This window comes from Saccopteryx leptura, chromosome 7 (genome assembly GCF_036850995.1).
Source record: "Saccopteryx leptura isolate mSacLep1 chromosome 7, mSacLep1_pri_phased_curated, whole genome shotgun sequence".
Classification (NCBI taxonomy): Eukaryota; Metazoa; Chordata; class Mammalia; order Chiroptera; family Emballonuridae; genus Saccopteryx; species Saccopteryx leptura.
In genome coordinates this window covers 67,334,920-67,361,729 of record NC_089509.1, presented here as the reverse complement: position 1 = coordinate 67,361,729, position 26,810 = coordinate 67,334,920, and the positions used below count along the sequence as shown (strand labels likewise).

Sequence of the window (26,810 nt, the reverse complement as noted above, 5' to 3'; positions counted from 1 at the left end):
CTGGTGACCAGTGATATGCATTCCATAATCCGAACATCGTAGAACCCAGAGACGGTGGGCTGATGACCATCATCATTGGACCCATGAAGAGTGGTCAACTATCCTTTTCTCTGAGGAGTCACGGTTCAGTCTACAGCCTGACAATCGCTGTGTCCTGATCTGGCGTGTATGAGGAACATGTGAGAATCCAGGTTTCATGCAAGAAAGGAATTCCTTCGGTGGTGGTGGAATCATGGTGTGGGCTGGCATCAGCATTAGTGGTTGTACTGACCTCCATGTCATCAGAAACAGATCACTGACTGCTGCCAGATATCGAGATGAGGTCCTGCACCCTATAGTGGTACCCTATGTTGTAACAGTTGAAAACAACTTCTTTTCATGCAAGGCCCCAACATGCGTATCTTTTCAACAATATGCTTCAGGATACAGGAAATGAATACATGGACTGGCCTTCCCGTTCTCCAGACCTGAATCCCATTGAACATGCTTGGGATGCATTGGGAAGACATCTGGCAAACCATCCAGTGCCTCCCACACTTCTTAAGCTGGAAGTTGCCCTGGAGTTGTCAGAGGATCCCACAAAAACTGCTGGACAATCTGATCCTGTCCATGCCCCACTGTTGTCAATGTGTTTTGGCAGTCTTGGGTGACCATACACCCTACTGAACAGTCCATGTGTGGCACTCTCATCCAGTGTGACATGCTTCTGTTCCCCCCCCCCCACCAATGTCACTTGCTATTCAATCATGGTAACTGAGTTTGCATCTCATTTGCACAATAGAACCACTTTCTTTGATTTGTTTGCTTTTCTGATGTTCTTAATTTTAAAAAAATCAAATGCTTTATTGTTTCATATTCATTTTGAAATATCCCCTAATTTTTGTGAGCAGTATATATTAGTTCCTTTTCCCTAAAATACTTTTCATTTTTCCTATTAGATTTCTCTAGAAGAATACTGTAAGCAGATACATGTATTCCTGTTTTCTTTTTAACAGAAAAATACAAAAAAATAATAGATCAATTAAAATAGTAATAATAATAAATTATGTAAATATTTAGGACAGAAAACATTCTGGTATATTTATTTATTTATTTTATTATTTTTAATTTTTTTTTTTACAGAGACAGAGAGAGACTCAGAGAGAGGGATAGATAGGGACAGACGGGAATGGAGAGAGATTAGAAGCATCAATTATCAGTTTTTCGTTGCGACACCTTAGTCGTTCATTGATTGCTTTCTCATATGTGCCTTGACCACGAGACTTCAGCAGACCGAGTGACCCCTTGCTCGAGCCAGCGACCTTGGGTCCATGCTGGTGAGCTTTGCTCAAACCAGATGAGTCCGCGCTCAAGCTGGCGACCTTGGGGTCTCGAACCAGGGTCTTCCGCATCCCAGTCCGACGCTTTATCCACTGTGCCACTGCCTGGTCAGGCCATTCTGGTATATTTAAAGACTTTTAAAATCACAGAATTAAATCATTCTCCATTTTAAACAAGTAGACATTAAAAGTAGGAATAACCCATTGCTACTTCTATTTCAAGCAAACAGGAATATATCCAGCACCTACCACACGCATGAAGCACTGAATCATTATGATGGAGAATTAAAGACATGACTGATAAGCCTCACATGGTCTTTGCATAACATTATGAAGATAATTTATACCCATGATATTCAGCAAACATATATCATGTTAGATACCAGGCTTAGATAGAGACAGGGAGTATAGAGTTGATCTTCTAAAAGCTCACTATTCAGAAATTTGTATAAGGTTTAAACTAAACATAATAAAATGCCAATATACATGCTAGAGACAGTGGGTACTAAGAGTAGTTTTAAAGACAAACTATTTTGAAAGCATCAAATAGTATTAAGTATGTTCAATAACACATACTTGGGTAAAACTTAGAAAATCATTATACTAATATTTTCATAGTTAAATAAGTAGAGCATGTGTTCAATTTCTCATTAAACAGAAAATGGATGCACAGTGGCAAAGACGTGTTCTTTTCTGAAAAGAAGAGAGGAAAATCTACCTGGACAAGAAATCATAAATTAAGGATGTGATGATGTCTTCTCTGTACACATTGTAGTGCCTGAAAGGACCTTCAATTAGAAAACACTTAATATTGCCTGACCAGGTGGTGGCACAGTGGATAGAGCATCAGACTGGGATGCAGAGGACCTAGGTTCAAAACCCTGAGGTTGCCGGCTTGAGTGTGGGATCACAGACACAACCCCATGGTCGCTGGCTGGAGCCCAAAGGTCACTGGCTTGAAACCCTAGATCGCCGGCTTGAGCAAGGGGGTCACTTGCTCTGCTGAAGCCCCCGGTCAAGGCACATATGAGAAAGCCATCAATGAACAATTAAGGAGCCACAACAAAGAATTCATGCTTCTCATCTCGCTCCCTTCCTGTCTGTCCCTCTCTCTTCTGTTTCTGTGTCTCTGTCACACACACACACACACACTATATGTAAAATAAACTCACAATGAAGGTCAGTTCAGGGATTAAATAGCATAACCATCCTCCACACACACCCTCCAAAAGGAAAAGAAAAAAAAATTCCTTCAACGGAGGAAATATGGTATACTGAAATTTGCACTTGTTTGAGTTTCTTACTATTTCTGATGTTTGTGCAGATAGTGTCTCAGCGAGACAGGCTGACAGACTAAAGGTACGTGATAGTAAAATGGAAAGGAGTAGGACTTGAGATAAAATTTAGGGTTTAAAGGATTTGGAAAAATTGCTTTATATTCTGTGTTGAACAGAGCTGTGTAAATGGGACTACAGCCTCACCTAATTTCAACCAGATAACCTCGAGATAGGGAAGACTTAAACACACCTAGAGCGAGTACCCAGAGCTCTGCTGCTCATCACAGTCAAATCACTCTTCCTCATATAACGAAATTAATGACATACCGTATTTTTCACTGCATAAGACACACAGGCATTTCCCCTCTACTTTTGGGGAAGAAAAAGTGTGTCTTATGGAGTAAAAAGTACGGTTATTTTATTAAATATTTTAACACACCACGGTTCAGAATATTTTTTCTTATTTTCCTCCTTAAAACCCTAGGTGTGTCTTATGGTCAGGTACATCTTACGGAGCAAAAAATACGTTATATTCTACTAAAAAATGTTTACACTGTCCCTGTGTCTGAATCTGGGTACTCTATTATCTATATTTTTTAATTTTCAAACTTAGCTTCTTATGGTCTTACTAACAAACATATAGACTGTTATCATTTAAATATCACCTTGGGCTTCTAGGCACATGAGCTACTGTAATACCAAGAAGCTGAGAGCACAGGAGGTGGAAACTAAAAGAAGAGCCGTATGCTAGAAGTCCAGGACACGCCCTGCAGGGATGTGCTTAGGAGTTTAACCATCAGGGAGAGGAGAGGAAAGAGTCCAGGTGTGATACCATCACCCACTGCAGAGGACCACTCTCACTTCTAACTAAGGAGGTTCTGACTGACAAGGCTTTATACACTACTGAACACTGCAGGCAATGCAGTTTATAAATCAGTCCCAGAAATTCACTTTATCACCATTTTGAAAGGACTATCAGTCCACTGGAGAAACAGTCTTTTAAACATTCTATCAAAAATAGAGAACACTACCAGAAATTTAAATGGATAACTTACTTTTTGTAGAATCATCTCAGCCTTTTAAAATAATGTGCAACAGTTTTATTAAAATAGTTTCATATCATGCCATAATTCTCTCCAAAGACCACAATATAAATGTCAACTGAAAATGTGTTAACATACTGCATTAACATGATTATAATGCAGGTTAACATCTGAAAGCATATGATTGAAATGGACTTCAACTTTACAATACAGACATTCTTATATTGTAGTAAGAATATACTTGAACAAGTCAGTAGACTGACCAGGTACATGATACCTCAAAGTTCTCATAGAAAGAGTAGCATCTACATGGGTCAATGCACACTGCACATCTGCAGAATTTTATCCCTGTAATTACTTAAGATTCCTAGCTTTAAAAGCAGTATCTAGATAACTAATACATCTTATTATTTTGGAAAAAGTAGTTAACAAATGCTTATAAATTTCCTGGTGTTATATGATGTATGGTGATGTAAATTAAGAATGATATCATTTCACTTTTTCCAAATAAAAAAAAAAAGAAAAATCAGCGACGTTAAAATTATTTCTATGACAAATGTCTAAGGCAGAAGCTAAATAAAGAAACCTCATATTCATTGGAAACTATCGGTAACATCATATATTATAAGGTTCTATCCGAGACTTTTAAAATAGACTATTAAAATAAAGATTTACTGTACTAAAATATAAAACTGTACCTTATTTTAGTAATTTTCAATAATCTATGTTTATCTTTTACATACAGACATATTCCATATGAACTAGGATGCTATAACAAAAGCTCTTCGCGTCGTGGTAAATAATGGGGGTGGTACCTGCACATACCAGCTGTGTAATCTGGGACGCGCTGTTAACCCACCTTCACTGGCAACCGAGGTCAGCAGTATCTCCCTTTCCTGCAGCTCTTCAGGGGACGTGACAGGAGATAAGGCCCGTCAGGAACTGAGTGGTACCTGCATGGAGCGGTGCAATGCACAACTCCTCAGACGGCATAGGATTGTCATTAGAACACTCCAGGATCAAAGGCATGCATGTGCTGGGACCATTCTTGAATACTTAGACAGTTGCATTTGGAATTTAACCTGCAGAATTTGCTCTTAATGAAGGAGAAGTAGTCTGGGTTTTGAAATAGTACAATTTATATCTACAGCAAAGTTTCAAGGAAAAAGAGCCCTCATTTAGAGTATAGATAGATGAATACCTACCTATGCAACTGGGGAGCGGACCTATAGTTTTTCAAAAAGAGAAGATAAAAAAAATTCAGAATTTTAAGGGAATCTAGGAGTAGAAAACCAAATGATGATTAGTTTTTATTTCAGGCCATTTGAAACTGTAGCCTGTTCCCTGAAAGAGAAAGCAGAACAAGCGTAACAGACTTCATAAGGTCAGAATTATCTGAGTTTGAGGGCTAACAAGGAATACGAATATAATCAAAGCTCAAATCTCGTTTCATATAGGAATTGAAACTCTAATAAGTATCCTATTCAAGGCTACAAAGGTAGTTTGTGCAAGAGTCACAAATACTTTCAAATAGCCCACTTCCTCCACTGTGTCTCAGGTGAGTAGAGGACACAGACCACAAGTTATAAGCAAAATAGGCTGGTTGATAGTAAATGAAGGAAGTCCAATGAGAGCATCCCAAACGTCCTAACATTCAGCACAATGAAGGCTTTTGTAGCACAAAGGGAAAACGGTTACTCCAGGGTGTAGAATGTATACTACTGAAAGCGGGGAACTACTTCCCACAGCTAACCTGCACAGGAAGCTCTGCAGCTTACACAAAAGGTCCCCTCCCTCATCATTTTGGCTTGAGTTCCATTACAGATTATTAGTCACTGCTTAAATAGTTAAAGCTTAGTAGTTTTCATAGGCCTAACCCTGAATTTTTCAAAATACTAAGGAGGGGACCTTAAGTGAAAAATGGAAACATAAGTAATTTTATTTTTACCCTGATTTAAGACACTCAAGTCAGTAGAAGACCGCTATTCTTAGTGAGGGTATATGCAACTATAAATGTTTTACTTTATATTTGAAGCAATGTATTTTTATGCTAATAATCCTACTCTATAAATTTTAAGATGGTATTCTATTCCCATATTTACTACTGGAGAAGACATCTGCCTAATATTCTACAAACCTGTTTATATAACCAAAGAATTAACCCAATAAAATTATTAAGTATTCAGAAAAAAATAGCACATTTATACAGTTTACCATATCTGAATATTGCAAAGTTAATTCTAACTCCTTTAATAAATCTAAAATTTAATAATTACAACTAGAAAGAAAGAACTTACATAATCTGTGAAATCCTTAAAATCTATTATTTTTTTTAAAGGTTTTTTTTTATATTTTTTATTTTATTTATTCATTTTAGAGAGGAGAGAGAGAGAGAGAGAGAGAGAGAGAGAAGAGAGAGAAGGGGGAGGAGCCAGAAGCATCAACTCCCATATGTGCCTTGACCAGGCAAGCCCAGGGTTTCCAACCGGCGACCTCAGCATTTCCAGGTCGACGCTTTATCCACTGCGCCACCACAGGTCAGGCAAATCTATTATTTTTTCAATTGAGAAATAATGCCACACCTGCACACTAATCCAGAGGTCTATTCTACCATCAGCACAAAAAAGGGTTTCTGTATTCAACTCTGTCTCTGGCTACATCTGCTGACCAAGTGTCACAATAAAAACGGTAACACACACCACATACACCATAGAAATTCAAGACCAATATTTGAAGTCAACTAAAAAAATGCACCAAGACAGAACAGCTACCAGATTATAGTTTTTTGGCAATATTGCCCAACGGTGAATAGAAATCACTAATTTGGAAACAAAATGTTCCATAATAATATCAGATTCCTGAGTGCGTCAGAAATTCATTATTATTTTTATCTAAAATATCATATTATCAAAGTACATTGTTGTAAGTTTTTGAGACCAATAGTCTAAAATCATTTTACATATTTAATTTTAAGGTCATTATATTTTCTCATTAGGACTTAAAGGAAAAACACTCTACACATTTAATAAGATTTCAAATGTATTCTATTTAATAATTCATTTATTTGTACTAGTCTTTAATGCTCAATATCTTCACATCTGCATTTTTATTTCATGAACAATCATCTCAGACAAACCTTCTAACAAGACTTAAAACATGACAGGAAACTAGGCCATCAGGAGCATGTTTATTGTGTTTGAGATGATACATCAGGTGCTCTCTGAGCTACAAAGGGTAAAAGGAAATCCTCTCATTACAAACTGACAAAGGTAAAAGGTAAAACATTTTTCACAACAGCATTAACCACATACTCAGAAATAGATCTGGGTTTTAATACAAATGACGTAATTCCTAGTCATCTACGGCTACTTTTATAACTTCATACAGATAATGAATTAGGCTAAAATGCACTATAATATTTGGTAGACTTCAGGACCAGTATCCTTAGTACATCACAAAATACATTTTGATATCCCAAAGAAGCAAGACTTGCAAGTAGGCATTTTAAACATAACTAATCTACAGCTACAAAGTCCTACTCTTGATAGCATTTACCTTTTTGGGGAGTCTCCCAGTCTCCAAAGGATAAAAGCAGAGAGTAGAATCAGTATAACATATACACAGAAGTCCGTATTGTAAAGGCTATAAAGATTTGCAGCACAGTGAGAAGATGCCTTCTGCTCCTTCCCACTGCATACAAATGATGTGAATTATGTCGCGTATCTCTTGGTCCACTGTCTGGCTATCCTGTCATGTTCTGCTCTGTTGGTCAAATACTGAGTGGCTATGCTTCCAACCAGAGGATCCGCTGGAAAATGAAAAGAATAATAAAAAATATTATATGTCTTAAAGGTACAGTTTTAACATTCTATTACATTGAAATACTGATTTTTCATCTTAACATTAATAATCAATTTAAATGCCCTTTAACTAAAAAAATGAATATTGAGTTAATAAATATGATTTTTATAAAAGATGTATGCTTTTAATATATAAAACTTGTTTTTTACTCTTGGCATTTTACTCAATAATAAAAGTGTGGTAGAAGATATTTTTGCCTTTTATAAATATTAAAAAATGTAATTTTAAATAAATCAGAGCTAACAATGCAATGCTATTCAAAATAAAATGTTTCCTTCGTTATATGCAATAAAATAACTCAAATAAGTATCATCTCCATTTGCAAACGTACCATATTGTTTTAAATAGATGTCTGAATTGAAAATTAAATCTGAGAAATAAACCTTCATTATTCAGGAGGTTCTTTTCCTGGTAAATGATTGTTCCCTGTTTACAACATTTTTACCCAGAGTTTACAAACAGATAAGCATTTAGAATATATTGTTACACATATGTATTTTTTCAGTGCCTCGCTTTTTTTACTCAATATATCTTAGAGAACTTGACCTATCTGTTCACATAGAGCTGTCTCATTCTTTTTAAGGTAGATCCTCTATTAATGGACATCCAGGATGTTTCCAATCTTTTGCTATAATAAATCTTACAGTCTATCTATCTATCTATCTATCTATCTATGTTTAGTATCTGTATAACTAACTGCTGGGCCAAAAATAATAATAAAAGACTTTGGTGATTAATCCAATGTTAAGAAAAACTCAACTTCTCTTAAAAGGTGACCTCTTAGTAAGACAACATACACAAATTCCCTGGCTTACACATCACTCTTCAGTTCAGATCATGTGTGGCACTTATGTATTTCTTGAAAGTGCTATAAATTATGCAGATGACTTTATTTCTAAGTATACATAATCATAGTCTAGTCCTACAATCTCATGAGCTATATAATTTTTTAATATCCTCCACTATTACTACATCTAATACAACTATAATCCAAAAAGGAAGAGAAACAAGACGCTCTTCATTACTAACTGGTTGCTTTAAAGCACACAGTAGCATAAAGGAAGAAAAGGAGGCACTGGTATTAGACATCGCGTTACTTATGTCAAAGTGATTTGTATGGCAACATTAATTTAGAAATAGAGTACATCAAAAACAGGGAGAAATAAGTATAGGGTAGTATTCCATTAAAAAACTAAAGGAAGTTATTGAGAGGCCTCTGGTCTACTCTAACTGAAATGGCATTGATAATTTCCTCATAAAATGTTTTATGGTGATCTTTCCACCACTTCTCAAATCCATACTTAAGCTAACCAAGAAAATTCACTAGTGTCCATGGCCTCATTATGAGGCGAACGTGATAACCACTACACTATGGAAACAGGACACGATGGCCTCATTGTAATCAAGATCTGCTTACCAGGGTTGCAGTCTGTCAAAAGAGAACAAATCGACAGCAAAACCTTTGAAATAGTCAAAGCAGGACTCCAGTTGTCTTTAAGGATGTCCAGACAGATGACTCCCTGACTGTTGATGTTGCAGTGATAGATTCTGGTGCGGAAAGTAACCTAAGGGCAGTCACATTGGAAACAGGAAAAAATGAAATGCTTTTTTACCAACTAAAAGTCTCACTAGCAAGAACGAAGAGTAACACATCACAGATTAAACTAAATACAGAATAATTTAACTGAAGAGCTAATCGAATACTAGGTTTAAGTGACAACAAAATCAAATAGTTTATGCCCTGGCCAGGTAGCTCAGCTGGTTAGAATAAGGGTTGGGAACCTATGGCTCGCGAGCCAGATGTGGCTCTTTTGATGGCTGCATCTGGCTCACAAATAGTTAATAAAAATAATAATAACATTAAAAATATAAAACATTCTCATGTATTACAATCCATTCATTTCCTACCACTTATGTTTATGGTTGCGGGTGGCTGGAGCCAATCACAGCTGTCCTCTGGGACAACATCAAATTTTTATTGGATAATGCATAATGTACACGGGTCGTTGTATGGCTCTCATGGAATTACATTTTAAAATATGTTGCGTTCATGGCTCTCTCAGCCAAAAAGGTTCCCAAACCCTGGGGTAGAGCATCCACCCAACATACCAAGGATAAAGGTCTGACTTCTAGTTAGAGCACATACTCAAATCAACCAATGAAGGCCATAAATAAATGAAACAACAAATTGATGATTTTCTCCCTCTCTCAATCAATACATTTTTTTTAACATTAAAAGGTTTCATTTGATTAAAATAAATTTTCTGGTTTTTATCCAGTAAAGCAAGAACTACATTAATTTAAAACCAAAGTGAGTCGTTGATATGATTAGTTTAATCAAAATCAATGATACACAAATTCTATGTGTGTGTGTGTGCGCGCGCGCGCATGTGTAACCACATCGCCTGAACACTCCTGTTTAAAGACAGAGTACGGGAGAACAAAAATGGGTTTATGCCAAAGGTAAGAGGAACTGGTAAATAATTTTTTAAACATAAAGCAAAAGTTACATCAGTCTGTTAGTAGAAAAGACCAGTATCAACTCAGCTAATTTCTTGTCACAAAATCCCAAAGAGAAGAAGGTTGGTTAAATCACCAGTCTATTTCCTAGCATTTTATCACTATAACTGGCTCATTTGTCTTGTTAGACAAGAAAGGAAAATAAAACAAGCAAGGTCTTAAGCTACTGAATAAAGGAAACTAGTATTTTCCTGAGATGTGTAAAAACCAGGACGAATTAGAGGAACAAATATTTTAAGTGTTCAAACAATCACAAACAGTAAGTGGTTAATTCTTAGTTTGGAGTTGCAGAGGGAAAAAGTTTCTAATCTCTTGGAACTAACAGCGCACTGTGATCTCCCAAGTGGTGTATGAGAGAAAATACTAAAAGTCTTCAAAAGTGTATTTCTGATAAGGATGGAAAATTAAAAACAAACAAAATAACCATTGGTCTAATGGGGGAAAAGCCATTGGTCTTGCTGGGGTGCCAGAAGAACAGACCACACACATCTAGAACTACTCGAATACAGTACATGCTAGTCACACAGAGCTCTAAAAATGTGGCTAGTTGAATTGAAAAGTGCTAAATAAATAAAATACACATCAGATTTTAAAAGACTCAATACCAGAAAGAGAACATAAAATATCGCTTTAATAAAACTCTTTTATTGGTTACATGTTGAAATGATACTATTCTGGATACACTAAGTTAAATAAAATATATTATTAAAATTAATTCACTGTGTCTACTTTTTTAATGTAGCTACTAGAAAATTTAAAATTATACATGAACCTTGATTTATATTTGTTAGTTGTGCTATAGAATATGGGAAGAAGGCCCTGGCCGGTTGGCTCAGTGGTAGAGCGTCGGCCTGGCATGTAGAGGTCCCGGGTTCGATTCCCGGCCAGGGCACACAGGAGAAGCGCCCATCTGCTTCTCCACCCGCTCCCTCTCCTTCCTCTCTGTCTCTCTCTTCCCCTCCCGCAGCGAGGCTCCACTGAAGCAAGGATGGCCCGGGCGCTGGGGATGGCTCCTTGGCCTCTGCCCCAGGCGCTGGAGTGGCTCTGGTTGCAAAAGAGCGAAGCCTCGGAGGGGCAGAGCATTGCCCCCAGGTGGGCAGAGCGTCGCCCCCTGGTGGGCGTGCCAGGTGGATCCAGGTCGGGCACATACGGGAGTCTGACTGTCTCTCCCCATTTCCAGCTTCAGAAAAATACAAAAAAGAAAAAGAAAAAAAGAATATGGGAATAATATATGTTCAAATTATTGATAGCTGTCTGTATATATGGTTTAAAAACAATATAATTAATATTGAATCCTTTTAGCTATTAACAATAGAAGAGAATTCATTATTATTCAAGAAGTTTAACAACTTTCTGAACTTCAAAAATAAGCAGTACTATAGAGAAATAATTATACCTAACACTAAGATAACAGCAGAAGTCTTCTTTTTCACTTGTCCAACTATATATATAGATCTGAATGTTTCATAACACTGTATAAGATACCTTAGATAAAAAGATTTAACATTAAAAGGCTAGAAAATTAAAATATTAAGACCAGCAAAAATTAACATGCTAAATTAAAAAATATTGTATTAACCAAAACGATTACAAGAAATTAAATGTAGAACTATAGATTAAAACCCTTCTATTAGTCAACTTCTACTTTCCATCAAAAGATGCTAAGAAGTTTTCTTTAACAAATTTCCCCTCACGTACAAAGGTAATTTTATAAAAAGTAAATCTTGCAAATTTTTTCTCCTAATTTTGCTATCATTAAAACCACTTTTCCCATATGAAAAACAAGGCATTAAAAATTAGTACCTCTATATAGTCATGAGTTATTTTGCTAAAGTTTTGTTTTCTTTAATACAGAAAACCACTAAATGCAAATTGAGCAGTTAGGGATATACTGTCACTTAAATAGTTATTTTGAATGCGAATACAAGTTGTGTTATTATTAGTATGAGGGTTTTATCCCTTTATTTGACTGATCTAATAAGACATACTCTGTATACCTGAGAGCGTTAAGACAATCACTTAAAGATCTTAAATTCTGATAGGACCACAGAGTAAAGCACTCAAAAACCTCTAGATGCTAGGAAACCTTGGTATCTGAATTTGAGGTAAATACCACTAGGTGGAAATGTTGTTCTCTGAGAACACACTAGGGTTTTGTTCTTCCTTTTTTCCTTTTTTATTTTTTTCTGGCATTAAATTGCTGCAAATACATATTTTACATGGTACTGGGAACAGAAAGAGCTACGTTGAAAAAGAAAACAGTTCATCATTGATAACACATTTTCCCCTAACACGTCAGAAAGCTCTAACTAAAGAATAATTATGCTCAGTCTTAATACTGGTGGGTTTTACCTGCAGGCCTCACCACTTTACAATGAGAAGTCAGAGGATAAAGCTATTTAAGTAACTGTTCTGTTTAAGACTTGAAAGATAATTGCCAGTCATGACAAGGCACAACTCATCCTCTCTGTTACCACCTAATTCATATTCAGAGACAACAAGGAGGCATTAAGTCACCCAACCACTGTCATTCCAATTATTACATCCTATCTACAGAGGGCACAAAATAAGTTCACTAAATACTTATTAGTTTCCCTCTTCTTCACCATAATTTTTCTAGTTTTTACTCATCTATAAAGATAAGTAAGGTATATAGCACAAAATTCAAGTTATTTAACCTTTATGTCTAGCACTTGTAAAACAGGTTTACTTTTTAATCCCAGTATGTTTCTAAGAAAGGTTCATAGGATATTTTCCCTCATATCAAAAATCAAAACTTCATTTGCTTTATTGATGTGCAGAGTGGTATACTTTTATTTATAATTAATAAATTGCTGATTACAAAGTTATCTGTAAAGGCAGAAATCAATTACATTTGCAGTTTTAAAGTTCTTAGTACATGAGAGGTTCCATATCAATCCATAAAAAACAATGAAATTAAATTACATCAATACATATTTAATCTCTAGAATAAACTGATTTTGAAGAAGAATAAATGCTAAAGAATGTACTTCTAGGTTCTTACCTTTGGTGGCTTAAAAGGATAATCGGATGAAAATGTGATATCCAGAAAAAAGACACCACCTTCATATACAGAACCTGGTGGACCAAGTATAGTCGATCTCCATTCGTAAATGTTATCTCCTTTAGGCCCAGCGCTATTTAAGAAAAATTAAAAATCAATGTGTATATCTGTGAGCAAAGAATGTTAACATTTTAATTCAAATAAACATTAAAGGTAAACTAGCCACCTAGAACAAGTAAGAGATAAGTCGCAATGAGGACACAAGCATGTGTATAAACTTATTTGGAAATATCTCAAACTTACAGAAAAATCACAGTCAAGAACATCCATATAAGTGTACCTAGATCTCCCTCTGTCTACTCTCTATGTATATGACATGTATATGTACACAAAACCCTAAAGACACCCACATACATACAGAGTGCCTTTTTCTGAGCCATTTTGAGAGTAAACTGAATACATCATAGCCCTTCTTCCATAAATACTTCAGTGTGCATTTCCTAAAATAACCTCAAATACAATCACAATACAGCTACAATTTAGTAAATATAGTATCATAATAATACTTTAACCAAATAATGTTGTCAACTGGTCCAACAGTGCCTTTAAAAAACTTCTAATTTTTCTCCAGTTACAGGATCCTATCTTAGGAACATCTTATGTATATCCTGCACCTTTAGTTTTTTTAAAAAACCTTTTACCCTATCTTTGACTTTTATAATATTATCATTTTTGAAGAATATAGTTCTTTTTTAAAGAGAATGCTCATCATTTTGAACATGTCTAATGTTTCCTCAGGACTAGATGTAGGTGGTGCATTCCTGGCCGAAACAGTACATACAGTGAAGCTGTGTTCTTTCAGGGTATCACATTCAGAGGCACGTGGTATCATTCACCTGTCCCTAACTGCTGATGTTCATTTTCATTACCCAGATCAAGTGCTGTCCAATTTTCCTACTACTTACTTAACACCTTTTCCCACCTGACTAGACAATGGCACAGTGAATAGTGTTGGACTGGGACGCAGAGGACCCAGGTTTGAAACCCCGAGGTTGCTGCCTTGAGCATGGGATCCTAGACTTGACCCCATGGTCGCTGGCTTCAGCAAGGGGTCACTCGCTCTGCTGTAGCCACCCCCCCTCCTCCTGTCAAGGCACAATATGAGAAAGCAATCAATGAACAACTAAGGTGCCGCAAGGAAGAATTGATGCTTCTCATCTCTCTCCCTTCCTGTCTGTCTGTCCTTATCTGTCCCTCTCTCTGTCTCAAAACAAAATAAAACAAACACCTTTTCCCTACACCCAAGAGGCAACCTTAGGACAGAGATATATGACTTTAAGGCAGACTTAAGGCAGATATATATGATTTTAAGACCCCGCAAATGTCCTGCTCTTCATCAGCATTTCTCTCCTAGATTTAAGATACACCTTTGATTCTTGGCTTACTGAACTACTATGATGGTGATAAAATCATGACTTTCAAATCCAGCATTTCCTCTGCATTTTCCAGCTGGCTCTTTAGCCCTTTCTTCTCTGGTTTGTATGAATGTGTACATTACTGGTCAGGTCTCATGAATTCCTTTTCCTAATGATTTATGGCTCATTATTTATAGTTCAATAATGATGTGTAATAATTTGTATAATAATCAAATTATTCCAGATTTGGCCAGTGGAAGCCTCTTGAAATGACTCCTATCTCCCTGTGATAGGCCACCATGAGTTTCTTTGAGCACTTCCTTACTTTCTGGCATAACAAGATGTTCTAGGCTCCCAGCCTTGTAATCAGCCATTTCTTCAAGGAGCCTGCGTTCCTTTTGGAGGGAGGGTTTGAGAAACCAAGGTCTGAGTGATGGGTGCTAGCTACTAAATCTCAGTGGGGTACACTGCACTATGTTCAACTCATTTCATTTATAAAATACAAATGAGAGATAATTCAAATAAAATCTAAATTCATAATTACTTATCAGTAAGGCCCATACAATACTCTTAAAATTCTCTTCAAATTTACCTTACATACTTCCACTTTTCTCTAACCTTACCATCAAAAATTACCTTGGCTTTCTAATGTATTAAATATGTTTTCTTTTTTGTAAAGTGACCATCTGTTTAGAAACAATCTGCATGTTAGACATAAAAAAAGTGCCAACAAGCATTGATGTCAACCACAACACAACATTCAGTATAATTAAAAATGAATTAATCAGTTTATCTTAATATTGTAAAACAAACTATGAACTGTAAACAGGTTAAGTGATGCTACTATCAGTAGTCAATTATGTGTTCTGAAAAACAGTTCATACAGACTGTTTCAAAAATCTATCTTTAAGATATATATGACAAATAAATCATTATTTTGGCCTAGTTAGAAAAAATATATTTTTGAAAATAATACTATTGCAAAAGTTTTAAGTATTAAAGCAACTGGAACTATTTACAGTAATGATTAGTTGTATGATCAGTCACCATTTGAGAATCAGTATATTCTATTCCCTAAGTGAATTTTCATTGTGACTACAGACATACAAAACGGGCACTAAGTTTGCATGTTAAACATAATTCAATGGCATTTCCTCTTCTCAGTTAATTTTTCCCTAGTGACTCAAGATAATCCATATAACATTGAATTACATTGTCAGAGACTTTTATTAACATTCTTAATAAAATGTTCCTAAACTTGACATGTTATATAGTAATAATAATAATGTTAGCTAAGGTTTATTCCATCCATATCATAAGCCAGCAATGTTCATACATCATAGTGCATAACTCATTTAATTCTCCTCACAAAACTATGAAGTAGGTACTATTATTATATTCCTGTTGTTAGATGAGGAAACTAAGGTTTGGGGAGTTAAATAACTTTCCCTATGACTCGCAACTACAAAAAGACTTAGAATTTGGATCAAGTCTATAAACTAGCTTTTATTTTGTTTTGCTTTATTTCCCCTTATAATGTCAGTGCTGCTACATCAAATTTAATCTCGTCAAATTTTGCAAATAATTATTTATATAAGAATCCAAATTTCCTCAGCAATATTTTTTGGTTCTTAGCAAAACTATGTTCTGTCTCATATGGCTGGATAGAGGTAAGCTGTGGATTACTTACTATATTTTAATAAATCACAGAACTTCAGACTGGAAAGGATTTGGTTGAGGCCAAATCCTTCCCCTTTATACCTGAAGAAACCAGGGCACAGAAACTAAATAACCCATCCCCTTTGCCAGCTGTAGAAGAGCTGGGATTCCCACACCAAACTCTTGGTTTCTAAATTTTTCTTGTCACTTATACTACTGTGCCACAGGATAAAAGATATGTTTATTACAGCAGAATATTAAATGTGACTTTCTCTTTGTCTTGGAGTAGACTGAGTAGGGCTGCAGCTTACAGCAGTGTAATTCCCTTTACTGTTCAAAAGCCATCTAGCCTAAGGTGCGGGCTAAAATCCAGCCCTTGTGTTTGCTGCCTTACCTGGAATAAGAAGAGGCTTTTTCCTTCTCACAAAGGTGTCATCTGCTAGCCAGGACTTTCTTTTGGGGGTAGGGAAAGGGTGGAGAGGGAAGGTGTTAGATGCAGAAGTGGCTCCACCCTAATTCAAACAAATGATTTTAGAGGCTAGCAGCTGACCTGCCATAGAGGCTTCACAGAGGAGAAAATGAGTGATAAACACTGACAATCTAAGATAGGTGCTGTTTATACATTTTCACTAGTTTTCAAATCTCTTTCTTTTTTCTACAAGGGAAACACTCCAGTCATTCTACACACCATCTTGGATCATCTATTTCCCCTCTCTTGTGACTCACACCCTCAAGAATGTCAAAATGCCATTTCTTCAACATTAATTAAAACCAAACCTCTATGCCTATACCCATCTAGCCCCCATCCATCTCAATGCCTTAACAGGTTTTTACTCCCCATCACTCCACTGAAACAGCTCTCATCCAAAGCCACCAATGACATCACCATTAGACCCAATGCTCATTTCCCAAATCCTCAACTTATTGCCTGGTCCAGCAACACTTAACACAAACTGGTCATTTCTTCCTCCTTGATATATCTTCTCTGTTTCATTGTTAGAATAACTTAGTGGTTTTCCTCCTAACTTTCCGAGCCTCTCCTTCACAATCATTTTTACTATTCTTTATCTTCCTAACCTCTAAATATTGCCACTCCTCAAGAGCTAAGTTCTCGGACCTCCTCTTTTCTACCTATATCTATCTACTCTTGGTGAGCTCACACTGTTTTTATAATTTCCAATAGCACCAACAAACTCTTAATTCCCAAATCTGTTATCTCCAGCATAGATTTCTATCCTGAATTCCAGAGCTATACATTCTTACTAAACATTTTTTTTTTTTTTTTTTGTATTTTTCTGAAGCTGGAAATGGGGAGAGACAGTCAGACAGACTCCCGCATGCGCCCGACCCGGATCCACCTGGCACGCCCACCAGGGGCGACGCTCTGCCCACCAGGGGGCGATGCTCTGCCCCTCTGGGGCGTCACTCTGCCGCGACCAGAGCCACTCTAGCGCCTGGGGCAGAGGCCAAGGAGCCATCCCCAGCACCCGGGCCATCTTTGCTCCAATGGAACCTCCGCTGCGGGAAGGGAAGAGAGATACAGAGAGGAAGGGGGGGGGTGGAGAAGCAGATGGGCGCTTCTCCTGTGTGCCCTGGCCGGGAATCGAACCCGGGTCCCCCGCACGCCAGGCCGACGCTCTACCGCTGAGCCAACTGGCCAGGGCCACTAAACATTCTTTACATCTTTGACAACACTTTCTACTCCACATCCAGTTTACCAGCAAATTTTATTGGGGTTTTCTTCAAAACACACCCAGAATCATACTACTCCCTATTCCTACCAGGCCAACCTTGATTGAAAAACACCAGCACTCTCTCCATGGTGAATTACAATAGCTTCCCTGCTTCCACCTTTCACCCTAGGACCACCGTGGTCTCCTTTCAATATGACAACCAGAAAGAGCAATAGTTAAAAAGTATATCAGACCATATAATTCTGGTCAAAACCCTCCAAGGCTTACCTACCTTCCTAACCAGTGTTCAAGGCGCATCTTATGACCTAACTAGGCAGTTTACACTTTGCACCGAAACCCCCACCACCCTCTTCCTTGATCAGCTGCGTGGGTAACCTGTTTATCCAACACAGAATGTACACTTTCACTACAAAGCTTCTGCGCCACAGTGTCTCTGCCTGAATGCTGTTCTTCCTCAAGACACCTACTTGGCTTGCTCCACTGTCTTCCCAGTGAAGCCTTTCCTGGACATCTATCTAAGAGGTCATGCACAATCTTCATGTTTCATATCCTCCTTTCTATTTTTTCTCTGTATCATTTATCACTCTCTCACATATTCTGTATCTTTTCTAACTAATTTACTTGTCTGTCTCTCACTAGAGCATAAGCTCCATTAAGTCACAAGTTGTGGAATGGGCTCTTAAATTTATAGTGGATGGGGCTTTTTATGCCCTAAAAGTTAAATGTATTTTAATAACTCAAAGTGACTAAAGAGTTGTGGGATCTGCCCAATGGAAAAAGAAAAGGAGATCTTATAGAGTAAGTTTAATGGGAATGGGAAAGGAAAGAAGGAAGGGGCAGGAGAGGGAAGAGGAAAGGAGAGAAAAAGAAGGAAGTGGAAATGGAACTTTTTCTTACATTACTTTCATAAGGAAGGGTTCATTTATGGTAGCAATTTACTTCATTGATAAAGCAAAAGTAAAAATCATTCCAGTTGTGAGTAAAATTATGAAAAAAGATAAAATTAATAGGGACTTTGTTTACCCAAACCTCAGTAGGTGTTAATGCCAAAAAAAGATAAATTCCATAACTGAGGAGTCAATTTTTTTGTTTAAGGACTATTCAGAAAATGAGAAGTACTGTTATTGTACTGTTTTCCCCCTGCAGACATTCATTTCCTCATTTTAAATATTATTTTTCCCATAAGCTATTATATTTTCTATGTGCAGGAAGTTAAGATAGTGACAAACTTGCACCTGGGAATTTTCTGCTACTAGCTGCTTTTATTGCTAACAAGTGGCACTATTAGAGATATTAGCAACATGAGGATTGGTCAATTTCTCATTAGTTTAACATATAATTCAGCAACTAATGTTACTGCAAGAGTCATTAACACTATTTTTTCTAGAACTTTCAAGTGCTTAATTTATTAATGGATACAATTCACAAATATATGCTTTTAACATATACAGTGTTTAATCTTACACTAAGCCAAATGAAAAGATTTATATTTATACTAAATTCTGAGTGCTTTTTATTCCTGAAGCAAAAAGTTTTATCTTAAAATGAGCTGAACTAAGTTCAAGGAGAAAAGAACATAACTACAACTTAAGTTGACCCTGACTATGAAAACTGGTATGTGGTGAGGGTCCTATTTTAAATCATTAAAATAAATATTCTTATATGTATAGGGTGGGTATAAATTTGAAATATCTTACACAAAATTCTTATTTAAGCATGGGTTTAATTTTATAGCTCTAAAAATGAAGGAACTGTATTGAACTAAGATGCCATATTGGCATAACTTCAGTAGGCCTTATCCACTTTCACCAAAATGTGTGTGTGCACGCGCTTGTGTGTGAAACAGAGAGAAAGGAAGGGAGAAGAGATGAGGTAGTTGTGGCATTTCAGCTGTTCATTGACTGCTTTTCATATGTTCCCTGGCGGGGTGGGGAGGAGGTAGCTCAAGCCAGTGACCTTGGAGTTTCAAACCTGGGACCTCAGCATCCTAGGTAGATGCTCTATCCACTGTACCACCACTGGTAAGGGTAACATGACTAAATTTTAAAATGCTATATAGTATAATAAAATCTACTGAAAATACATATGAAATCAAAGAACCAAATAAATGAAGAGATACTCTATGTTCATGGGTAAGACGACTCAATATTGTCAAGATGTTAGTTAACCCCAACTTGATCTAGATTCAATGCAAAAATCCCAGCAAGTTATTTTGTGTATCTCAACAAAACAATTCTAAAGTTCATATGGAAAGGAAAAAGACCTAGAATAGGCAACACATTAATGGAGAACAAAGTCAGAGGACTGACACTACCCAACTTCAACATTTACTATAAAGCAACAGTAATCAATAGTGTGGTATTGTCAAAAGACTATACAAATAGGTCAACTGAACAGAACAGACCAGAAATAGACCCACATGAATAAAGTCAAAAGTAAACCTTTGATAAAAGAATAAAGGCAATACAATAAAGATAGTCTTTTCAAAAAACTGTGATGGAATAACTAGATAGCCACATGTAAAATATTTTAAACACAGACCTTACATCCTTCACAAACATTAACTTAAAATGGATCATACACCTAAAATAAAATGCAAAACTATAACATTCCTCCTAAAAGATTTCATAGGATAAAGCCTCGCTTGCCTTGGGTATAGCAATAACCTTTTTAATACACCAGAAGCATGAACTATGGAAGAAATAACTGACAAGCTAAACTTTAAGTTAAAATATGCTCAGCAAAAGACCATGCCAGAGAATGAGAAGACTGTCACCGAGTGGGAGAAAATACTTGCAAAAGACACACCTGATAAAGGACTGTTATCCAAGATATACAAAGAGCTCTTAAATATCAACAAGCAAATAAACCAATTTAAAAATGAACAAACACCTCACCAAAGAAGATATAAGATGGAAAATAAACATGAAAAAATGTTCAACACCCTATGTTGTTATGGGCTTATTTTTTGTCTACCTCCCAAAATCATGTTGAAATCCTAACCCCCAAAGTCATAGTATATTATTAAGGGGGGGATCCCTTTGGTCAGTGGTTAGGTCATGAGGATGTGGCCCTCATAAATGGAATTAGTGCCCTTACAAAAGAAAACCCCAGAGCTCCCCTGCCCCTTCTGCTATGGAAGGACAAAACAAGATAGCCATCTATGAAAGCAGGTCCTCACCAAACACCAAATCTTAGACTTCCGAGCCTCCAAAACTGTGAGAAGTTGTTTATAAGACACCCTGTCTATGGTTCTCTGTTAGAACAGTTCGAACAAATTATGACATGCCATTAAGGAACTACAAATAAAAATGAGATACTACCACATACCTATTAGAAGGGCCAAAATTCAAAACAATGACATCAAACACTGGCAAGTGTGGAAGTTACGGGAATTCTCATTCATTGCTACTCGTTGTGCAAAATGGAACTGCCACTTTGGCAGACAGTTTGATAGTTTCTTACAAAACTAAACATCCTCTTACCACACAATCCAGCAATTGTACTCCTTGGTATTTAATGAACTGAAAAGTTATGTCCACATTAACATAGCTAAAACTTGAAAGCAACCAAGATAACCTTCAGCAGGTAAATGGATCAACTATTGTGCACACAGATGACAGAACATTCAGCACTCAAAACAAATGAGCTATCAAGCCATGGAAAAAAATATAGAAAACAATGTATATTGGAAATGTATAGTGGAAAAAGTCATCTGAAAAGGCTACGATTTGTCTGATTCCAATTACATGACAAAGGCAAAACTAGAGTCGGATAAAAAGAAATCAGTGGTTGCCAGAGTTTAGTGGGGAGAGAGGGATAAAGAGGCAGAGCACAGAGGATCTTTAGAACAGTGCAATTTAGTCTGTGCGACACTACATTAGTGAATGCATGTCATTATGCATTTGTTAAAGCCCACAGAACGTAAAACACCCAGCCAACCCTAATGTAAACTACAGACCTCAAGCAAGAAAAATGTGTTAAATGTAAGTGCATCGATTGTAACAAACGTACCACTGGTGGAGGGATATTGGTATTGGGATGGTTGTGCAGACAGGGACAGCAGGTATATGGGAACTCTTCATAATTTCTGCTCAATTTTGCTGTGAACCTAAAACTACTCTAAAAATATAAAATGTACTAATTAGAAAAAAAGACAAAGTTTAGAACAAGTAAATGTTTCTACATTAAATCAAGTAGTGAATGTTTCTTTAAGTGCTGCTTTAAAAAAAAGTGTTGGTTTATAAAAAAAATTCCTTAAAAAGGAATGTGTCCAAAAATCTTTTTAAAATCAGGTACTTTGGAACTTGAAACACATTTTAACCACAGTAATATAAATCGTGGTTTTAATGCTGGCTCACACAAAGTCAATTTAAACCATTTCCCCCATCACTTTAAGTGAGGTACTGAGATCTGTAGATCCCTGACTTTTCTATTACTTAACAGAGACATCAAGAACACCTATCCTTCACTCCAAATTACTAATCAAATACCCATCATCCTTTCCCCTCCTAGTACACACTGTGCTCTCACAGCTGAAGCCTACTGAGTTCTACTTTCTTAGAACACAGGAAGGGGAGGGGAGGTAATCTTAGTTATCAGTTGTTCACTTTAACAGGGTTATCAATGGTGGTTGCCACTTTGGAATATTCTTGGCATGCAGAACAAATTTAATTACATTTACGTACATCACAGGCTAAATGGACATATGTGAACTAGATTGAAAACCTAAGCAAACTTTGTATTGAGAAAATGTGTCCCAACTATAATAGCAGCTACAGGAACAGCAACCATCTACATTAATTAAGCACTTGTACATTGCTAATAGTTACCATGTTAAATGCTGTATATCTATCTACCTCAATTAATCTTCCCAGTAATCTTATGAGATAGATAATATAACTATTTCAGCTTCACAGATGAGAAAACCAAGGCTCACAGCATTAAGCAGCTTCCCCTGAAGTCTCATCATGGTTAGCACACGGGCAGATAATGAGTATCTAGACAGAACACAACGCGAAGCACATATCTATCTCTTTCCAAACTTCAAACCACTGTTTTATAAGTGAACAGGCAGTATTCCTGAGTACTTTGGAAGAAGTCACTATTTCTCTCAGTTGAAAGTAATAAGGAGTTCACAAGTTATTAGGGAAAGATAGAAAACAATGGAGGAGGAAAGATGGCTTAGGAAACAATACAGGAAACTAATTCTACTAAATACAAGACAGACATCGATATTTGCTAGCACAATTATCGTATCCTCCTCTTCCTCTCCCCCAGACTGATCTCTTTCTGGTAAATTTAAGACCTGTGAAGTCTGGTGGTAAATGGTAATGCTTATTAATCCATATTGTGCCTTCCTGAGCATATACATTCCCTTTAAAACTAAAAAATGTATTTGAACTTTTACAATATGCAAAGTATAGTATTTTGCATACTTTCCAAAGAAGACTAAATGGAGAATATAGAAATAAACTCATTCATTCATTAAAGTTTTGAGTGTCTATGTTTTGTGCTGAGCACCTATGCTGGAAACTAAAAGGACCACTGCCCTCAGGGAAATTACCACCTAGCTAGCGGTATACATATTAATCAAATAAATGTACACATGAAATTGTGCTACAAGGAGAGGGTATACACTGCTGAGCACCAGGGCAATGTGACCTAGTTAGGAAGATGAGGGGAGGTTCACCTAGTGGGAGTTAACTAGATGGGAAAGAAGAGCTGAGAAAGGCTGACAGCACATGCAGATGCCCTAGGACAGAAAGAGCAAGGGGCGTGGCAGGGCCCACACATAGGCCACTGAGGTAGAAACAGAGATGGAACTGAAGAGCAAGCGGCGACAAATTTCCACGCAGGACCTTATCAGGCTATCTTTAAAATATTTGTCTTTCTTCTAAATGTAATAGAAAGCTATCAAAATATCTGAAGCAGGGGAGAGATCACAGGAAGATGTACATTTAGAAAAGCTTCCTTGTAGGGAAGAGGATAGAGAAGTTGTGGGAGAACTGCAGTCACCCAGGTGAAGATGGTGGCAGGCTGTACGAAGTGGTACCAGAGATCGAGATGATGGATTTGAGTGGATCTGAGAGAGATTTATCAGGTAAACAGCAACCAAAAACTCATGTGTTTGGAATATGGGAGGAGGTAAGAAAGATGGGTAGGTTAAGAATAATTCAGAGTTTTCTGAACTGAGATATAGATGCCATTTACTAAGACAAGGACAATAAAAAAGAAGCTGGTTTTAGACACAGTGGATTAAGACATCTTTGAGATATCCAGGAATCAGGTATGTCAGCTCACAGTTGGGGCTTAGGCTGCACATATAAAGATGTGAGATCCCGGTACTGAGATGGTAATTAAAGTCCAGGAGGGAAGGGCCAGATTCTGAAAAGAGTACAGAGACACGGAGATGACTACTGAGGTGAGAGAACCACATACAAGTCACGATGATATATGGCAGACTTGTGACAGGTGCATGACAGACAAAGCAAGGAAGAGCAGGACAGAGGAGATTAATTACATGAAGAGATAGGAGAGGCTGGGTTTGAAAAGGATGTAAGATAGTAATGAAGCCTTCATTTGGTAAGGATTTGAGAAAAACACAAGTAATTTAGAAAGATTTCCACCCTGGCCAGTACACAGTGGCTGGAGCAATATCCCGGAACGCTGAGGTCATCGGCTCGAGCCCCCGTCAGGGCACATAGAAAAGCAATCCGTCACAACCAAGTGAAAAAAAGAGTGATGCCTCTGTCTCTCTCTCTTTTTCTTTCCAAAAAAGAAAAAAAAATCTCCAAGATATACATTAACTGGAAAAAATGAAAAAGGAAGGTATAGAGCAGTGGATATGAATGCTTCTATTATAGGTATAAGCTACAAAGTAATGTGCATGTGTATGCTGTCATTATGAACTGACTGAAAAGACACAAGAAAATGCAATAGTTATTACCTAAGAAGTATCTGGTGCTCTGGAGTAGAAAGAAAATTACTTTCACTGTATACTCTTTTCTCAATTGTTTACTATGTTAAAAAAAATAATAAAAGGAGGTGGTGTTTTAGGTTTTTTTACTTTAAAAAAAATAAGGGGGAAAAAAAGCCCAGTGAGTATTCTATGGCTGAAGCGCGCTAAGACCAGAGGAGAAAATCTAAACCATAAAAGATTTTAAAAGACAGAGTGAATTAGTATGACATGCCTTGTTATTTTCCATTATAAAACTAGAGAACTCTAGGAAATCTGGAAGAAATTTCCTAATTCTGAAATAACAAAGATTTAGTAAAAGCTTTTCAATCATGTTGACTAGAACCACCATGCTTTCTTAGGTCGCTCCGCTTCCCCCATCACACACTGTCAAGTTAAGGGCTCATCCAAAACTTAAGCCATTTTGAAAATATACTGTAAATCTGTATCAGAAGTCAATCACAGTTGACAGAATCATTTCATTTGTATTGTCTACCTTCTACTTTAAAATAGACTTTGACTGGATAAAATAAAACTAACAACTTGATTAAATGTTTCAAGCTCTAGTATAGTCTATAGATTAAGCACAGACTCAGCTAAAGTACCTGTTTGTCCATTAGTTTTTCTATACATTTTGTTTTGAAGTTTGATGAGAGGGCCAAGTACGAAAATGAAATTTCTACAAGAAATTGTTAGTGCGGTGTGCTGAATCTTTTTCCAAAGTATAATGTCCATACAGAATCCCTGACCAGCAAAAGACTTGAAATTCAATAAATTAATTGCCTCCTTTATGGAAGATATTTTGCTCAGTGGATAAGTATAAAGCTTCATAATATATATACAAATATAAAACAGTTACATATTCCCAAAACTCAGTGTTAATGATTCAGTCTTATTATATTTAGTGAACACCCACAATGAGCTGAGTATGAGTAGGTGCTGTAAATAGTGTGAACACACTAGACAAAATCTCTGTCCTTAGAGACTATACAAATACTGAACAAACAACATAAAATCATTAACACGACATAATACTGGATAAATGCAAAGTCACTTATGTAAGCAAGTTTAACTCGCCAAAAGAGACAGAAAAAGTAGTAATTAACAAATTGATCCTTTCTTTTGTTTTGGTTTTTTGTCCTAACACATATTAAGACATGACTTATCCTCCCATAAGTTAACATTGGTGTGCTCACATAATAGAGAGAGAAGAATAGTGTGGACAAAAACTCTCAGGTAATATTAATAAGTAATTAGAAATAATAGCGGGTCCTCAAATACATATGTCTTTTCCTTCAAACTAATTTCCTTATAAGTTGATGAGATGCCACAAGAACTTAACTCTTGTTTATATCAACTAACCTATGATAAGATTGCCTGCTATAAAACTGATCCTTGAAAATGCTGGGGTTAGGAGGCAGTGACACCTGCAAGTCAAAAATCCATGTATAACTTTTGATTCCCCATAAACCTGACTACAAGTAGCATACTGTTGACTGGAATTCTGACTGATAATATATATAAACAGTCAACACATTATTTTGTATGTTATATACTGTACTTATGGTATAAAATAAGCTTGAGAAAAGAAAATCCTAAGAAAATAATAAGGAAGAGAAAATACATTTGTAGTACTCTCCATATTTATTGAAAAAAATCCAGGTATATGTGGACCCATGCAATTCAAACCTATGTTGTTCAAGAGTCAAATGTACCTTGTTTCACTTAAAGTTGCAGAACTCATCTACTTAAATGAGGACTTACTGTAACTTCACTGGCATCTGAAACCATAGTATAATTACCTTGGCTGCCAGGCAGCTCACCTGTGGAGATTTAAAAATTACTAATTTCTAGGTCCTACCCACATTACCCTCCAAACAAGGGACTCTGATTTCAAGTGTGAGGTGCGGTCTGAGCAAAAAGAGGCTTAAAAACTAACCAGGTGAGCTTGATCAGGTGGTGGCGCAATGGATAGAGCGTCAGCCTGAGATGCAGAGGACCCAGGTTTGAAACCCAAGGTCGCCAGCTTGAGCACAGAG

General features: G+C 36.7%; 1 protein-coding gene across 5 annotated transcripts in view; it reads right to left on the bottom strand.

Annotated features, from left to right (window-relative positions):
- Positions 1-6,807: 6,807 nt before the first annotated feature.
- The window catches only part of UBE2E3 (ubiquitin conjugating enzyme E2 E3), a 97,871-nt gene continuing 77,868 nt past the window's right edge, over positions 6,808-26,810 (bottom strand). For 4 of the 5 annotated variants that reach the window (XM_066345804.1, XM_066345801.1, XM_066345803.1 and 1 more), the window contains 3 exons: positions 13,046-13,178; positions 8,918-9,065; positions 6,808-7,447 (listed from right to left, as the gene is read on the bottom strand). In XM_066345804.1, coding sequence (XP_066201901.1) covers positions 7,350-7,447; positions 8,918-9,065; positions 13,046-13,178 — 379 coding nt within the window. In that variant the 3' untranslated portion in view covers positions 6,808-7,349. Of the gene's footprint in view, positions 7,448-8,917; positions 9,066-13,045; positions 13,179-16,513; positions 16,573-26,810 lie in introns of all 5 variants that reach the window. The other variant, XR_010746630.1, reaches the window with a different exon arrangement.